This window comes from Mustela putorius, unplaced genomic scaffold (genome assembly GCF_011764305.1).
Source record: "Mustela putorius furo isolate JIRA1106 unplaced genomic scaffold, ASM1176430v1.1 tig00000580_pilon_pilon_pilon, whole genome shotgun sequence".
In the NCBI taxonomy this organism is placed as follows: domain Eukaryota; kingdom Metazoa; phylum Chordata; class Mammalia; order Carnivora; family Mustelidae; genus Mustela; species Mustela putorius.
Window position 1 is genome coordinate 14810830 of NW_025421423.1, and position 18268 is coordinate 14829097.

At 35.8% G+C, this 18268-nt stretch overlaps 1 protein-coding gene and 1 long non-coding RNA gene across 2 annotated transcripts in view; one reads left to right on the forward strand and one right to left on the reverse strand.

Moving 5' to 3' along the window:
* Positions 1–18268, reverse strand: part of SHOC1 (shortage in chiasmata 1) — a 68175-nt gene that overhangs the window by 6029 nt on the left and 43878 nt on the right. Inside the window, exons 18-24 of the mRNA XM_045081705.1 lie at positions 17092–17270; positions 15274–15391; positions 14532–14643; positions 12408–12529; positions 7563–7656; positions 2015–2146; positions 221–370 (exon numbers count right to left, since the gene is read on the reverse strand). Coding sequence (XP_044937640.1) covers positions 221–370; positions 2015–2146; positions 7563–7656; positions 12408–12529; positions 14532–14643; positions 15274–15391; positions 17092–17270 — 907 coding nt within the window. The remainder of the gene's footprint in view (positions 1–220; positions 371–2014; positions 2147–7562; positions 7657–12407; positions 12530–14531; positions 14644–15273; positions 15392–17091; positions 17271–18268) is intronic.
* On the forward strand, positions 242–17301 carry LOC123392484. Its single transcript, XR_006607210.1, has 2 exons — positions 242–354; positions 17026–17301. It is a non-coding gene; the product is annotated as an uncharacterized LOC123392484 (long non-coding RNA).

Below are 18268 nucleotides of genomic sequence, written 5' to 3' on the forward strand. Positions count from 1 at the left end.
GCACAATAACATTTCAAAATAATTTAAAGTGTGATAAACTGTACTGAATTATTCATATAGGATAGCTTGAGAATTCTATGTGAAATTTAGTTCAAGTAAATTATTTCTTTGCTACACGAAGCCCAAAACAATTAATCTTGGATACTTTCATTTTGAAAACTGTTATGGTAAGTGGAAAGGAAATAAACTCATGTAAGACTATGGAATTCAAATAACTAACCTTTAATACTTTTTCTGGAACTTCAGGTAAAAGCTCCTGAAGTTGACACAGAGTTGCTAATAATATCCAGTGCAGTGAAGGTCCTTTATTTAACATGAGCTGAGCCACCAATGGGTTAATACATGGAAAATCAAGTAAGTACATTTCTTCCTAGAAAAGAGTTTAAAGGAATAATCAGCCACTAGTCATTTGCAAATGACCCATTTTATTCTGCTCAATCTAGCATATTAAATTTTTTGTCATTGCATCTCTCCTCAATTTGAGATGTCTGGGAAATAAGTATGGCTACTAGGGAAAGGAACTTCTTTGGCAGTTAAGATTCATACGCTCTCAGAATTAAGAAAGATCTTAAAGTTCATTCATTTAAATCACTCATCCAAAAAATTTTATTACAGTTCATCTCCTTTGAATGACAATTGTTTTTTACCTAATGGTAGATTTTCTAATGAGAAATGTTTTAGGGGACTTTTATAACTCAAGATTTCTTTAGCTATCCCTTTGTAGGCCATATACTACTATCACTATTTGATTAAGATGAACCATATTTATGAGAAACCATGTTTATGATACTTTCAGGAAAGCCTTGCTGTGAAGAGTATAGGAAGAACTTGTGTCGACCATAACTGACCTTAATGGTCTAAAAATATGTGTTTTCAGAGAGATCTCATAAAAGTCTAGAAATATAGCAGCCATGTTTTACTATTACTGCATTTTGTTTTCTTTCTGCATTACATTGGCTTTTTGCACCCTCTTTGATTTTACCAAATGACAGACATGTGAGTAGATTAGACATGCCTTGGTGAGAGGGAACCTGCACAGACATACATACATCCATAATTATACCCATACATGCTGATAGTACTATTTTCTGTTTAGGCATATAAAAATTCTATAATTTAATAAATATGAATGTTTGATGAATGTATATGAATACATTAATATTTTATTGAATTTATTTGCTTTATAATTTTATTTTTTAAATAGGTAAAATAGTCAAATGGTTCAAAATTCAAAAAGTACTAAAAGGTGTGCAGTAAAAACTCTCATCCTAACCCATTTTCCCAGTTCTCTCTGGAGATAACTAATGTTATCATTTCTTGATATCCTTGCAGAGATGTTTTATTCATTTACAAACACGTATAAATATTAATTTCCTTTGTTTTATACAAGTGGTAGTATATAAGCTCTATGCTGCAACTTCATTTTTAATGTAATATATCTTGAAGATCATTCCATATTAGCATGTAAAAAGCTTCATTATTCTTCTTTTACATTTTCATGATTTGAATATATTTAAAAAAAGGTAACAAAGATACTAGGTTGGTATGAGAACTTGAAAATATTTATGCTTAAACAAAAGGAATTTCTAAAAATTAACTAATCAATCTTAAAAATATTTCAAAACTCTACTTTCAGTTTCAATTATGTAACTAAATTACTGACAAAATGGAAGGATGGAATTTTGCTGTACTCATATTTACTACTCTTAAGTGTTTAAATTTAGGAACTAGGAAAAGTTATCTTTTGAAAATATTAGACATTAAAGTCATTATATCACACTATAATACACTTGATTTGAAAGTTCATTATAAAAGATCTCATTAAAATACTTCTGTGAAGTTGAAAAATACCCATGATTCTAGAAAATGATCTAAATAAATGTACATTATGGTTACTGCTATATATGCACATGCAAACATTAATGGACAAAAATAAGCTACCAAAAAGAGAATTCCAGTACATGTATTTATATTTGCCTTGTAAATGTCTAATTTACATAGTTAGGAAATGAACCTTAGATGGTGAAACTTCAAGCCAGGATTTATCCAACCATTCACGAGGATCTCTCTTTGAGGTCATTAAATTGTGATCAGCAATTTGCCGAATTATCAGTGCAGCCTCTTCCACTCCTGGGGCAATTATAAGCTAAAATATATTTTTTATATATTAGATTATAGGAAATTTTAGGAAGCAAAATATATAATTCAGAAATTGTTTGTAATCAGAAGAAAAAAAGCCCAGCAGATTTTAATCTTTGAATATAATTTTAGATATAATTTACCAAAATATGTGAAAGCCAGCATATTTTGTGAGGATAAGCAGTTTTCTTTCCTTCTTTAAATATGATATCCTTATAGTTTTCCAATTTTTGGAGCTAAATTTCTTCATTTCCATTTTGTATTTATTAATAAATTTATTAAAAATTTGGATGCCATTTATAATATTTACTATTTTTGTTTTTTCCAAGTTAAATCTAGCAGTTCTCAAAAATAAGAATTTAAGGGGCACCTGGGTGGCTCTGTTGGTTAGGTGTTTGCCTCCAGCTTAGGTCATGATCCTGGGATCCTGGGATCAAGTTGGGCATTGGGCTCCCTGTTCCATGGGGAGACTGCTTCTCCTTCTCGCTCTGCCAGCCGTTCCCCATGCTTGTGCTAGCTCTCTCTTTGTCAAATAAATAAATAAAATCTTAAAAAAAAAAAAAAAGAATTGGGGCGCTTGGGTGGCTCAGTGGGTTAGGCCTCTGCCTTCGGCTGAGGTCATGATCCCAGGATCCTGGGATAGAGCCCCATGTCAGGCTCTCTGCTTAGCGGAGAGCCTGCTTCCCCCTCTCTCAGCCTGCCTCTCTGCCTACTTGTGATCTCTCTCTCTCTCTCTGTTAAATAAATAAATAAATAAATAAAATCTTTAAAAATAAATAATTTATTTTTTAAAAAGATGATTTTTCAAAATGATATTAGAAGATAAAGGATAGGGGCACCTGGGGGGCTCAGTGGGTTAAAGCCTCTGTCTTCGGCTCAGGCTATGATCTCAGGGTCCTGGGATGGAGCCCTGTATCGGGCTCTCTGCTCAGCAGGGAGCCTTCCTCCTCCTCTCTCTCTGTCTGCCTCTCTGCCTACTTGTGATCTCTCTCTGTGTAAAATAAATAAAAATCTAAAAAAAAAGATAAAAGATATTTACAGATGAATTTGATGCTGTATTTGATGCTAATGAAAAACATTATTTTAAAAAAGATTTTATTTATTTGACAGCACAAGCAAGGGGAGTGGCAGGCAGAGGGCAAGGGAGAAGCAGGGAGTCCAATGCAGGTCTCTATCCCAGGACCCTGGGATCATGACCTGAGCCGAAGGTAGATGCTTAACCAACGGAGCCACCCAGGCACCCCAAAAAGGAAAAAGTTTTGATTTAGAATATTTTGGGAATTGTTCCATCCAATACTGGCTTATTTGATGCTAAGCTCTGTGTGTGTTAAACCTAATTCTAAAGAAAATTTCTTAATATCTTCTACTTCCTGTCTGTCACTTGTGTGTTTCCTCCATGCCTTTCTTTCGAAATGCCAGCCTTTTTCGTCTGCTTTCAGTTCCATTTTTAACTTCTTCATCTTTTAGATTCAGTTGAAGTAAAAATAGTCCATGGGTTAGCAGGCTTTTTTTTTTTTTTTAAAGATTTATTTATTTAATTTACAGAGAGAGGAGTTTGGGGAAGAGGGAGAGGGAGAGAGAGTCTTAAGCAGACTCTGTGCTAAGCAAAGAGCCCAACAGAGGGTTCAGTCTCAAGACCCTGAGATCATGAGTGGAGCCCAAACCAAGGGTCAGTGGCTCAACTAACTACCACCCAGGCACCCTAGTCCATGGGTTAGCAGTTTAATGTGAATAGGAAACACTGCCCTAAATAACCATATCTTAGAAATATAAACCTCCTGTCCTGTAGTGAAAATTCAAGAAACAAAGACTGTACAAACCTCATAAAATAATTATGACAATATTTTTTTTCACAAGATAACAAATAAAAAAACTGTTAGTACATAAAACTGGGGAGTATATGTATTCTAAAGAAGGATTTTCTTTAAATTATATTAAGTAGGTATAATTTTTTTTTCTTTTTTTTTTTTGAGAGAGAGGGAGAGTAAGCAGTTGAGGGGAGAGGAGGAGGGGCAGAGTGAGAGGGAAAGAGAGAATCTTAAGTAGGCTCCATCTGCCGTGGACTTGGGAGCCTGACTAGGCCTCCACTCAGGCTCAATCTCATGACCCTGAGATCATGACTTGAGGTAAAATCAAGTCGCTTTCTTAACTGACTGAGTCACCCATGCACTCAAAATATGTATAGAGTGCACAGACATAAGAGTGTTTGATTCCAAATTAATTTTTTAAAAAGATTTATTTGACAGAGATCACAAGTAGGCAGAAGGGCAGGCAGAGAGAGAGGGGGAAGCAGGCTCCCCACCGAGCAGAGAGCCCGATGTGGGGCTCGATCCTAGGACCCTGGGATCATGAACTGAGTTGAATGCAGGGGCTTTAACCTACTGAGCCATCCAGGTGCCCTTCCAAATTAATTTTATTGCAGTTTTGGATATTTTAAGAAGATCTGATGCTTTTATTTAAATATAAAAAGGCACAATTTTATGGTGATGGTAATGAATAATACCTTAATTTATTAGGCAAGAATTCTGGAGTTCATGGCTAGACTTTGGGAGATTCAGGAACCTCAACAATATTTTCAAAATTTTGCATATATGTTTATCTATGCATTTTTCTGTAAAAGGAACTAATAACAAATTTACAGAGCTTTTTGACATTAGAATAAAATACAGCACAACACTACTAGCAGTATTTTCTTTTAGCTTAAGAAAATGTAGTTAAACTTCTTAATGTTTCCTTAATGGCTAGGTCTTCAGATGCCTGAAAAAAAAATTTTTTTAAAATCCATACTGATGTGTTCTAACAGGCCCAAAGACATATTACTAAATTTGGTAAACTAAAGCAACAATATACTCTAAAATAATTTGAGTCTAGGGAACCCCCTGTATTTTTTTATTTTTAAGATTTTATTTATTTATTTGACAAAGAGAGCAAGAGAGTACAAACAGGCAGAGTAGTGGAGGGAGAGGGAGAAGCAGGCTCCCCCTGAGCAGGGAGCTGGATGCGGGGCTCTATCCTAGGACCCTGGGATCATGACCTGAGCAGAAAGCTGTTGCTTAACCACGTGAGCCACCCAGGCACCCCTTTAATGTGGTAATGTCATCAAGTCAGGAGAATAGGAGGCTTGAGTACTGGTGACATATTGATAATAGAACAAACTGGTATTTGTTTCTTAAATTCTATGGGAAAACTGATCTACTTTTAAGATTATTATGTATAACTTGAAAAGCTCTTGGAATAGTTTGATCCAGGTGAGAGCAGACTTTTGTTTGGAATGGATTGTGCCTGGGCATACTTCCTGTGTCATCCCTAAATGCTTTCCTTGGAACATGTCCTCTATGGGCCATGTCACTGTACCTGAACATAGTATTGCTCACTAGTATCATATAACCCATATATACAGGAATAAAATGATTCCCTTAAGTATATTTTGCAAATAACTGCTTACCATTAGCTGAAAAGAGGCTAGTTAAGTGGTGAAAGCACACTTGAATGGGTAAGGGAAATATACTTACATTTGCCATTCACTGATAACTTTTCTAAGAAATTTATTTCAATGTTTAATATGCATCACAGGGTCAAAATGATTAGGATTCTATTTCAAATAGATAATTTGTTAATTTTCTTAACAGGCTGTGCTTTGATTTAATTCAATTCAGTAGATGTTTGTTGAACATTTTTACTGGGTACAAAGTACTGTGCTGGATGCTATACATTTTTCAAACAAAAAGGTTCTTCCCTCCAGAGTGGAAGGCATATGAATGAATACATCATGCTACAATAAAGATATGAAGTGCTCTTGCGAGAACGGGAGGAGAGATTTATCTTGAGAGGGCATACTTGGGACACATTTCTTAATGGAGGTAGTGTTTGAGCTGGGCAACAAAAGATATAACTCCAAAGGCTAGCAGTAGGAGGAAGGGGGAGACAGCGTGTGATGACATGTTTGTGGACTGGCTGGCTGTGATAGTGTGGATATATTCAGGAAATAGTGAGTAGAATGATGCTAAAGGAAGAATTACTAGGGGCCAAATTATGAAGTTTGAATCCAGCTGAGTTTGATCTCTATTTTGAATGAATTAGGGAGCTACAAAATGTCTTTTGAGCAAGAAAATTTGATTTAACAACACATATTATCAAGAGTCTACTAGGGGTGCCTGGGTGGCTCAGTGGGTTAAGTCGCTGCCTTCGGCTCAGGTCATGATCTCAGGGTCCTGGGATCGAGTCCCACATCGGGCTCTCTGCTCAGCAGGGAGCCTGCTTCCCTCTCTCTCTCTCTCTGCCTGCCTCTCCATCTACTTGTGATTTCTGTCAAATAAATAAATAAAATCTTTAAAAAAAACCACGAGTCTACTAGATACTTGGTGCTGTGCTGGGTGCCAGGAACACGAAAACAAATAAACATGTTTCCTTTCTTTCAGGAGTTTACAGTTCAGGAAGTGAAATGTTCACAGCTTTATTTCAGAAATGTAATTGGTGTGAATATTATGCAACAAAGGAGGACAACTAGAAATAAGGAGATTAGTCAGGAAGTTGCTTTAAAACTCTAAAAGAGAGATGAAGGTCTGAATTTGGGGAAAAGCAGTAGGAGTAGAATGGAGACACATATTCTAGAGACACTGCAGTTACACATTAAGTTATAGTACTGCCATAAACTAAGTTTGGGGAGAATGAGAAGTTGTGTTTTGGACATAATATTGTTTGAGGCACCTGTCGGATATTCATGTAGAGATTTCCAGTAGAATGCCAGAATATCGGTGCAGACCTTAAAAAAAGTCAAGAAATTTTTAAGGATTATACTCAGAAATGAAAGCTAAATTTGTGGGAATTTTGAATTTATTAAGGAGAGAGTTAAAGTGGTAACAGAAGAGGACTGAGCCCTGAATTTGGAGGATTATCTAAATTTCATAATGAAACATTGAAAAAAGAACCAAGAAAGGACACTGGTTAGGGATCACTACAGCAGATTAAAAAAAAAGTATATGTTTCTTAAATGAACATATTTGATCAATGCATATTTACTTTTATTCATATCCTGCTAAGCAGCAACTAAGAGATAAAATATGACTTTAAATTTTTTAAGGCCTTTAATATTTATTATTTTATTTTATTTATTTGAGAGAGAGAGAGAGCACAAGCAGGGGAAGCAGCAGAGGGAAGAGAAGCAGGCTCCCCGCTGAGCAAGGGGGCCACACACGCCTTGAACCCAGGACCCTTGGATCATGACCAGAGCCAAAGGCAGGATGCTCAACCAACTGAGCCACCCAGGTGCCCCAAGGGGCCCTTCTTCTAGAACAGAAGTTTAAATGGAAAGAATATTAACTTTTTAGTTTATTGTAATGTTTCTTTGCACTGGGTACTTGAATTTGAGTATAATTTTGGTTTATGAAAAATACTTATAAACAAACATTTAAAAAAAAGAATACCTTTACATCCAGTTCTTCTGATTTTAGCCCAAATGATACCAAAGCTGCATAAATCAGTGCTAGATGATGAAGTGTTTTTTCTGTAAGATGGTACCTAAAAAAAAATTATATTACTATACTTATACTCATTTGATATCTGATTGTTCCTATTAGAAGTTCAATTCACTTTCCATATTTCATGTTACGACAATAATGTGACTAAGGTAAAACTTTGTGGCAGACTCGGCACTCTTTTAAGATGTTTCCACCTCCATTCTTCAACAATCCAGTTGAATCTAGGGGATGCTGAGAGTGTGTTTGAGGGGAGAAGTTTAACTCATCCCCTTACTGGCTCCAGGGATGGTTATCTGACTGACCCCAACTAAAATACTCTATCTCCCTGGCTAAAGTAACAGGTTCAGATAGGAACACGTGACCAGAACCAGAATAACTAGAATCCTTCCTGGGTCTTTTCCTTGAACTGTTCGAAAAAACACCTTTTAAAATGATCATTATGTCGGGCGCCTGGGTGGCTCAGTGGGTTAAGCCGCTGCCTTCGGCTCAGGTCATGATCTCAGAGTCCTGGGATCGAGTCCCGCATCGGGCTCTCTGCTCAGCAGAGAGCCTGCTTCCCTCTCTCTCTCTCTGGCTGCCTCTCCATCTGCTTGTGATTTCTCTCTGTCAAATTAATAAATAAAATCTTTAAAAAAAAATAAATAAAATGATCATTATGTGATGTGATAGAGGTGTTAGCTAACCCTACAGTGATAATCATATTATAATACATAAATGTATCAAATCAGCATGTTGTAGACCTTAAACTTACACAATCTGGTATGTCAATAGTATCAATTAAAAGAACACTCCTTTTTCCCCCACTATGGGTATTAAGCAGATCAGATTGAGTCTTGAGCTATCTGCCTTGAGCTACTGACTTTATCTACTTTAAGTACTCTAAGCAGCAAAAAGGAAATTTATTGGTTCATATTACTAGGAAGTCCAGGAGAAGACATTATTGGATCCAGGGACTCAAACCATGTCATCAAGACAAGGTCTCCTTAACTTATTGGCTCTCCTTTCCCCTGCTGGTTTTTTTTCCTCGGGTTAGCTTTTTCCATAAGAGTGGCTGACAAGAGTGGCTTACTATGCTTAAACTGTTTGTACAAACAATGTGGTTTCTGCTGAACACCTGCTTTTCTTCTTGGGAGTATAGAATTTTAATATGCGCTAGGCAGAGAGTGCCTACATGATCAATCCTTAGCGAAAGCCCTGGGGTTTGAGTCTCTAGTGAGTTTCCCTGGTACACAACACTGTACAAGTGTTGTCACAACTCTTTCCTGTGGAAATTAAGCATATTCTGTGTGATTCTACTAGGAGAAGATTCCTGGAAGCGTCCTTCTAGCTTCCTCTGGATTTTGTTCCATGCACTTTTCCCTTTGCTGATTTTGTTTGGTAACAGTTTACTATAATAAATCATAGTCATGAGTACAAGTAAGGCCGAGTCCAGTGAATCCTTTTACCAAATCATCAAAAATGGGGGTAGTCTTGGGGACTCCTAACACATTTTCTTAAACAAGAACTAATGGCATGAACTACGAAGGTAATTCAAGCAATTTTATTTTGTACATTGAATTTTCCTCATTTGATCAGTTGATTAAGATATTTCTTAAACGTTTTATATATCTAAAAGTATGGAAGTGAGAAACCTAGAAGTCTGAAAATAGCTACATTTTATAATAATAGCTTATTGTAAATAAGTAACTCTTCATATCCTGAACATCAAACTATCTCAGACTTACATAACTGGGTTTTTTTCCCATGAAAATCTGGGTAAAAATAAGTGTGAATCCCTCTTTTTGGCTGTACTTCAATTATACCTCTGGAATATAGGTGACTAGCAATCTAAAAACAACCTAAACTTTTTTCCTAAACAGTTTTATCTATAAGATACTTCCAAGCTCTTGAAAAAGTTAAATGCTTCACAAGTAAGTTCCAAGCTTAAAATGCTATACAGCCTTTACTAATATTCAAAATGAAGATTTTTAGACCTAAATTATTATTTTTATTTTTCAATTTTGGTAGTAAGGAAAAGCAAGGTTAAATGATTTGCTAGATATTATTGTTATTAGAAAAAGAAATAAGGGGATGCCTGGGTGGCTCAGTTGGTTAAGCAGCTGCCTTCAGCTCAGGTCATGATCCCAGCGTCCTGGGATCGAGTCCCACATCGGGCTCCTTGCTCCGCGGGGAGCCTGCTTCTCCCTCTGACTTTGCCTTCCACTCTGTCTGCCTGTGCTCGTTCTCGCTCTCTCTCATAAATAAATAAAATATTAAAAAAAAAAAGAAAAAGAAATAAGAACCAAGGTGTTTGGACTCTTAAATTTTAATTTGTACTTATGCCCCCCCATAATAATAATTGTATACAAAGAGCTTGTATATTGGAGCTGTGTACTGATTGGAAAGTCAGTAAAGGAAAAGAAATCCAAATGCAATGTCAAATAAGGAAAGATCTCTATACCTTCTCTATACCTATCTCTATACCTTCTTCTTCTATACTTTCTAACTAAATAATATATTCTTAAAGACTTTATTTATTTTTGAGAGAGAGAGAGAGAGAGCACAAGCAGGAGGAGGGACAGAGGGAGAGGGAGAAGTAGACTCCATGTGGAGCAGGGAGCATGACACAGGGCTTGATTGCAGGACCTCAGGATGGTGACCTGAGCCGAAGGAAGATGCTTAACCAGCTGAGCCACCCAAGGCATGGCAGAATTAATAATATTTTAAAAACCTATACTATGAGTGATGTCATATGTGTTATGAAATACTGTAGAGGTGTTAAAAAAAAAAAAAGGAGACCAGTTTGCAATTTAGTAGGAAAGATCCATTCATTTGATCAAGGAATATTTACCAAGTTAAATGCTTCACAAGTAAGTTCCAAGCTTAATGTGCAGTGTCATGGGGCAAGTACTCCAAAATGGTAATACAAAGCAAAATGTGATAAATGTCAAAGATGAGGAAAAGATAGAGAGCTAAGGAGACCAAAGGATGGAGAGGTCACAATTAACTATTTGTGTGCATGAGATGGGGGTATTAAAGAAAGATAGAATAGAAAAAGTGATATTTGGGGATAGGTTTTGAAAAATAGGCATGATTCACCAGATGAAATAGTTGGAGGAGATAGAGAATATTGTAGAAAGAGAGAAATATATCAGCAAAAGTAGAAGCAACAAAGGACCATATTTTTTTTTAAGATTTTATTTATTTATTTGTCATAGAGAGAGAAGCGAGAGCAAGCACAGGCAGACAGAGTGGCAGACAGAGGCAGAGGAAGAAGCAGGCTCCCAGCCAAGCAAGGAGCCCGATGTGGGACTCAATCCCAGGACGCTGGGATCATGTCCTGAGCCAAAGGCAGCCGTTTAACCCACTGAGCCACCCAGGCCTCCCAAAGGACCATATTTTTGAACCAATGAGCAATCCTTCTGGCTGAAATGGAAAACAGTGAAAATTAAGCCTGAAAATATAGGTCAGGATTATATTCTGAAGATTTTGAATATTAGGGTGAATAGTATGTATGCATTCAGTAGATAATAGGGAAGTCAGTGAAGGCTTCTTATCAGAGTGAAATAATAAGAGTTGATTTTTGAAATATTAATCAAATGTATGACAGATTATGGAGAGTAACATGGAGAGCCATGAGGTGGGAAAACAGTTGGTAGTCTATGTTAACAGTCCACATAAGATCTGAACCAAGATGTTGGTAATATAAATGGAGAGAGGGGATAGATAAAAAAGAGACTAGTGGTTACATCTATAAGATATGTTTTCTAACTTAGGTGACTAAAAGAAAGGCAAGTCATAAATAGCCAAAGGGCAAAAAAGAGGAGATACTGCTTCAGAAGGGATAGAAATAATGAACTCACCCTGGAACATGTTAAGTTTGAGAGTCTATAAAATATTAGGTTGGAGATATTTAATAGAAAATTAGAGAGACATGTCAGCAATTTCAAAGAGAGACTGCAGCTGCAGATATAAATATAATAATTATAGGTGGAAAAATGCTAATTGAAGCTATGGCAATGAATAAGGTTTCTAATGGATTGAATAGAAGAAAGAAGAGAATTCAGATGTATCTGTGGAGACTGGGACAAGAGAAGAGGTAAAGACAGAGAAAGTGGTTAAAGAGAAGATCAAAACTGAAGTGTTACAGGCCCGAAGAGCTTCAGATAAGGAAGCACTGACAAGTCTTCAATACTGTAAAGCAGAGAAAGATAAAAATACTTTTGGAGGTGGAAGTGACACTGGGAGACAGATTAGTATAGATGTAGGAAAAAAGCCAGACTGCAGAGAATAAAAAAAGGAGGTGGAAGCTGTGGGTTCATAAAATTTTGAGATGAAGGAAAGAAGGGACATATAATGATAACTTGAGCCAGTGTCTTGGCATGGATTTTTTGTAATTTTTAAGTTAAGCATGTCATTGAAAGAAAGAATAGCAAGGTGCTATTTAGTTGATAAACTTAATAAGTATTTGAGAGAAGTGATTTAAGAATGGCATTTTTTAACAGACAAGTCAGAACTAAAAAGTAATAAAAAGTGAAACACTTAAAGCAGCAACTCTTAGTGAACTAGAGGAGGCTGATTTGTACAGAATATCCCCCAGAAATATATCATCTCCAAAGTTCTGATTTGTTTTCCTTTCATTTTTTCCCCCCGATTTGTTTCCCTATGGGCACACCTCCACTTCGAAGATCCCTGACTCAATGCAAACTAGATAAGCAAGTGGAAAATTTGCATAGCTACTTTTATTCAAAGAGTAGGACCAAATAACTTAAGAAATAAAATGTGACTGTGGATGAAAAAATGTTTACTTACTGTGCGTTTAATGTTTTTTTGGTATACAAGATTATCCAACAATAGCTGTACTGGAATGATAATGCCATCAGTCTCATAATGATATTGTCTGATGCCTTCTCACAGTTCAATTCTTCTAGGTCCTACCAGAAAATAAATAAAATAAAAAGATTCACTAGGTTGAATAGTTGTTATGAAATTATTATTACCATATTTCAGTAATCTAATATATATATTAAATGTAATATATATATATATAAAACTATATTGGGGCACCCAGGTGCCCCAATCTTAGCAAACCTTAAGCAGGCTGCAAGGAGCCTAACTTGGGTTTACAATCAATTATTTTTTAATTTTTTATTTTTTACTAACATAATAATGCATTATATAATGCATTATTAGCCCCAAGGCTACAGGTCTGTGAATCACCAGGTTTACACATTTCATACAATTAATTTTTGATAGAGTGAATGATTCAGGAAGTGTCTTACTCTAACATTAAATCACGTAACTATGAACTAAAAAGTTTCGGGATGCCTGGGTGGCTCAGTCAGTTAAGCCTCTGCCTTGGGCTCAGGTCATGATCCCAGCATCCTAGGATCCAGTCTCACATCAGGCTCCTTGCTCATCAGGGAGCCTGCTTCTCTGCCTGCTTGTGCACGTACTCTCTCTTGCTCTGACAAATAAATAAATAAGATCTTTAAAAAAAAGTTAAATTAAATTAAAAGTTTCCCAAATGATATTTTGCCCTAAATAATTGTTTTTTTTTTAAAGATTTTATTTATTTATTTGACAGAGAGAAATTACAAGTACACTGAGAGGCAGGCAGAGAGAGAGAGAGAGAAGGAAGCAGGCTCCCTGCTGAGCAGAGAGCCCGACGCGGGACTCGATCCCAGGACCCTGAGATCATGACCCGAGCCGAAGGCAGCGGCTTAACCCACTGAGCCACCCAGGCGCCCCTAAATAATTGTTTTTTAAAAACACTTTAGGGGCACCTGGGTAACTTACCCAGTGAAGCATCTGCCTTTGGCTCAGGTCATGATCCCAGGTCCTGGGACAGGGCCCCATATTGGGCTCCCTGCTCAGGCAGGCACCTGCTTCTCCCTCTCCCTCTGATGCGCCCCCTGCTTGTGCTCTCTCGTTCCCACCTTCTCTCTCTCAAATAAATAAAATCTTTTTAAAAAGCTTTAAATATATAAGACATAGTAACTCTTAAGAAACCCTCTAACAGAGCTTTGTTTTTCCATTATATAATTCTTATACTGTTAACATTTGTTCATGACCAGACTTCTACCTTACCATATTTGCCATTAATTTATATTCCATCACTTCAAACTTGGTTTCTGCTCCCCATTTCCACCCTACTGAATTAATTTCTTTGTAATTTGTACTCCAATCAAGCAAACATATCAGGGAGATTTAGTCAAGAATTTGCACATTTTAAATTCTAAACTATAGGGCTTTTTTTAAAGAGAATTTTTCTTTTTTCTTTTTTTTTTTTTCAAACTGGCTTAATTGCAAGCAATCCCCACTTACCTTAGAGGAAATCCTGTATTACTAAACATGCATTAATTTACTGCCACCTTTTAAGAAACATAGTGGCTAGGATTTGATTTTTAAGGTTTTCAACACTGTAATATTCTATAAATATATATATATATTTTTAAAGATTTTATTTATTTATTTGCCAGAGAGAGGGAGAGAGAGAGCACGTGCAAGCGAGCACAGGCAGACAGAGTGGCAGCAGAGGCAGAGGGAGAAGCAGGCTCCCAGCCGAACAAGGAGCCCGATGTGGGACTCGATCCCAGGACGCTGGGATCATGACCTGAGCCAAAGGCAGCTGCCCAACCAACTGAGCCACCCAGGCGTCCCTATAAATATATTTTTAAATAGGTCAATATATAACATTAAAGATTCTATATTTGCTTTGTCTTCTTAAAGTATGCTAAAAATTTTAAGACATTAAAGAAGCTTGATAATAGTCATTTTCCATAGTCATGATTTTAATACTTGTCCATTTGCAAACTTTTGGAAGAAAACACTAATGGATTATAGTTAAGCTCTCTATACCAAAGCTAATACTAAATTACATGGTCAAATATACTGTACTATATTTAATTTATACTTTTTACTGTATAATTTTACCTGCAAAATTATGGCAGTGTGTTCATCAACTGTCACCACTACATAACACTCTGTACCTCCAAAGAGTTTCAATGACTCACTGCAGCATCTCTCCACTAGTGTGATATTATACCTGTAAAAATCCATATTTTGGGGTGACATAATAAAATGGCTAAGAAAAATTCTTTAAGAAAAGTTGTATTGTCCCCCTGCATACTAAATTATTTGAACTTCTGTGCTTTTTCATACATCAATTTATTCCACTTTACAAATTTGAGGAATAAAATTAAGATTTATTCAGTACATGTGACAAATTAGTTGAGATGTGCATTGCCTTATGTACTTCATTTAGAACATCATAGTTCTATTTCCCATGCAATATTTAAAGCCCTCTAAATAGGAATACTCATTTTCAATATTATCAATGACCAAAAGATATGATCATAAAATTTGCAGGGAAAAAGCACATAAAGTGTTCATATTTGCTGACAACAAAAGAAATTAAATTAAGATATAAATTTAGACAATAATGAAATATTTTTTTTCACAAGATTGATATATATTGATAAAAAAGACAATATTCAGTAATTAAGATGTATACTACAGGGATAGAAATGTGACTTGACATAAACTCTCTGGAAAACTATTTCTATGTGATATAATTGCAACTTCAATCAGGGAGAAATATGTCACATATATAGCACAATGTTTAGCCATTTAGGATATATATACCTTTGTTAAAGTTATGAAGTCAATAACTTACTTGGATTCTAGCAATTGAAGTATTTCTTGATTATTAAGAAGTCCTTCAGATGCAAAAAACACATATGGAACCTGTATTTCCAGAAGAAATCCACCAAAACTATCCAGCAAGGTGCTTCCTGAATAAGAGAAAGTTTATAAATACTTCTCTTTTTTCTCATCCTTCATCTCTTTCTCTTTTTTACTTAACATGAGAATAGCAAGTGTATGTTCAAGGAGTAGCACAAAAATAAAACACAGTCATTGTAAAAAATCAGAAATCAGAATAAAGAAAGGTCTGAAGAATAAAATAAAAACCACATGTTATCCTACTACCTAAAAATAAAACAGCATTAACAGAATTTACTAAAACTACTGTATGATACATTAATAGGAAAATATAAATACATCAACAGATAAATGGACAGAGAACATTAATAGGCAATTTACAAAAGAATGGCTATACAAGATCAAGTCACATCTGAAAAGACATGGATAATCAAAGACATCATCTGTAATTAAGTAACTATAATATAACATATTATATATATTATATATTTATATATATATAGTTACTTTATATATATATGAAATATATAATATTTTATGCCTATAATTCTGTCAAAGATTCAAAAGAATAATAATACCTACTTACAGTAAAGACACTGGGGAAAGGATTCTCTTATACTTTCTGTACAAATATGAATTGAGATAGCATTTCTGGAAGGCTATTTGGCAATATATAAATGTGTGTATACCTTTGACCTGGCAACTCATTTTACTTCGTAGAACAAGTATATAAAAATAAGTAAAATATATAAGCTACTATAAATCTTATAGTACAATAGTTGAAAATTGAAGCATTAGAAATGCTCCAAATAAGGAATTGGTTGAATCAATTAAGTTCGTCTTTGAGAGAATGGAAGAAGCCTCTACATATAAACTGAGATATTTATCTTTTATCTTTTTGGGGGCCCTCACTTAATCAATTTAACATTTAATTCTTTTTTTTTAAGATTTTATTTATTTGACAGACAGAGAGAAATCAAAAGCAGGCAGAGCAGCAGGCAGAGAGAGAGGGAGAAGTGGGCTCCCCACTGAGCAGAGAGACCGATGCGGGGGCTCCACCCCAGGACCCTGAGAACATGACTTGAGCCAAAGGCAGTCACTTAATGACTGAGCCACCCAGGCGCCCCAACATTTAATTCTATATATCAAAGATTCCAAAGTAATCATTATGGTGACTCTACTTTTAGCATTGAAATGGAATATCTCAGAATTCAAACTCCCCACTCAGACTTGAGGTGAACAGAAAATAACTTATGGCAAGTATTGAAAGGCTTGCACAGGACTAAATGTGTATAGGCTTTTAATTTAATGGATGTGAGAATTCACAACCTGAGTCATATGAAGTGTTGCTGAGAAATACAAAGAAACCAAAAGAGATTTAAATTCTTTTTGAAGTGTTTGTGTATAATTTTTTTTTACACATTAAGTTTTCTGAATCGGCCAACCTACTATAACAGAATTTTCCCTTAAAATTCAATAAAAAATACTACTGCATAGAAGTATCAGGTGAGGATTAGATAAGTTGTGGTATAATAAGTAAAATTTAGCATTTAAAGGGATGATGACAAATATAACCAGTAAAGCTTACTTTACAAATGAGCAAAATAGAGTAAGGGGTAAAGAACTGGCCCAAGGTCACATGGAGTGCTGAGGTTAGAGCCTGAACTCAAGTTCTCTAATGCCATTGCTCATTCTCTTTCCACAGACCAGAAGCAGAAAACAGACAATTTCCATTCTACTACAACAAAAGGATTTTAGTTTATATCCTTACTCCGTAAAACTGTGTCTGGAAGAATCACTTTGAAGACCTTGTGAGGAATATTCAATTTCTTGCAGTGTTTAGTCCAACAGGAGTTTTCTACAAAATTATATTCCACCACAAATGAGAAGTTACTCCAGGGGAAATCTGATCCAATATATTGATTATGCACAACTACACAGGAACTTTTACTGAAGACAAAATAAAGCCAAGAAAATGGAATTATATTTGTGTCATTATTTACTTGAAAGGTCAAAAGATGATTGTTTGGGCTATTTTATTCTTCTCTAGTTTATACTTGCTTATGCTGGAAAGACACTGGTGTATTTTCTGTTGATTTGTTCTCCAGTTGTGCTAATTCCTTTTTATCTTTCTTTTTGATGGTCATACATATTTTTTAAAAAAATTAAAGTTTAAAGATTTAAAAAAAGATTTTATTTATTTATTCTAGAGCTAGAGCCAGCCCAAGTGGGGGAGGGAAAGAGGGAGAAGCAGGCTCCTCACTGACCAGGGAGCCCTACAATGAGTATGATGATGATGAGGATGATGATGACAATGATGATGATGATGTGGAACTTGATCCCAGGACCCTGGAATCATGACCTGAGCCAAAGGCAGCTGTTTAACTGAATAAGCCCCCAGGTGCCCCTTTTAAGATTTTCTTTTTTTTTTTTTTATAAAGATTTTATTTATTTATTTGACAGAGAGAGATTACAAGTAGGCAGAGAGGCAGGCAGAGAGAGACAGAGGAGGAAGCAGGCTCCCCGCTGAGCAGAGAGCCCGATGCGGGACTCGATCCCAGGACCCTGGGATCATGACCTGAGCGGAAGGTAGAAGCTTAAAACCCACTGAGCCACCCAGGCGCCCCAAGATTTTATTTTTTAAGTAATCTCTACACCCAATGTGGGGCTCAAACTCACAACCCTGAGATCAGGAGTTGTGTGCTCTTCCAACTGAGCCATCCAGGTGCCCCTATGGACATACATTTCTTTAAAAAACAGGACCTAAAAAACTGTTGACTATTTCACATTATCAAATGCAAGGGACCCTAATTTTATTAACTGAGTCCTACCAATAACAGACAAGTCACTCTATGAGAATCCATTTTTTACACATGTAAGGTTTCATCTTTGAGGATCTACATAATAGAATATTACCTAACAACTTTGAAATGATTTTTCTTTTTCTT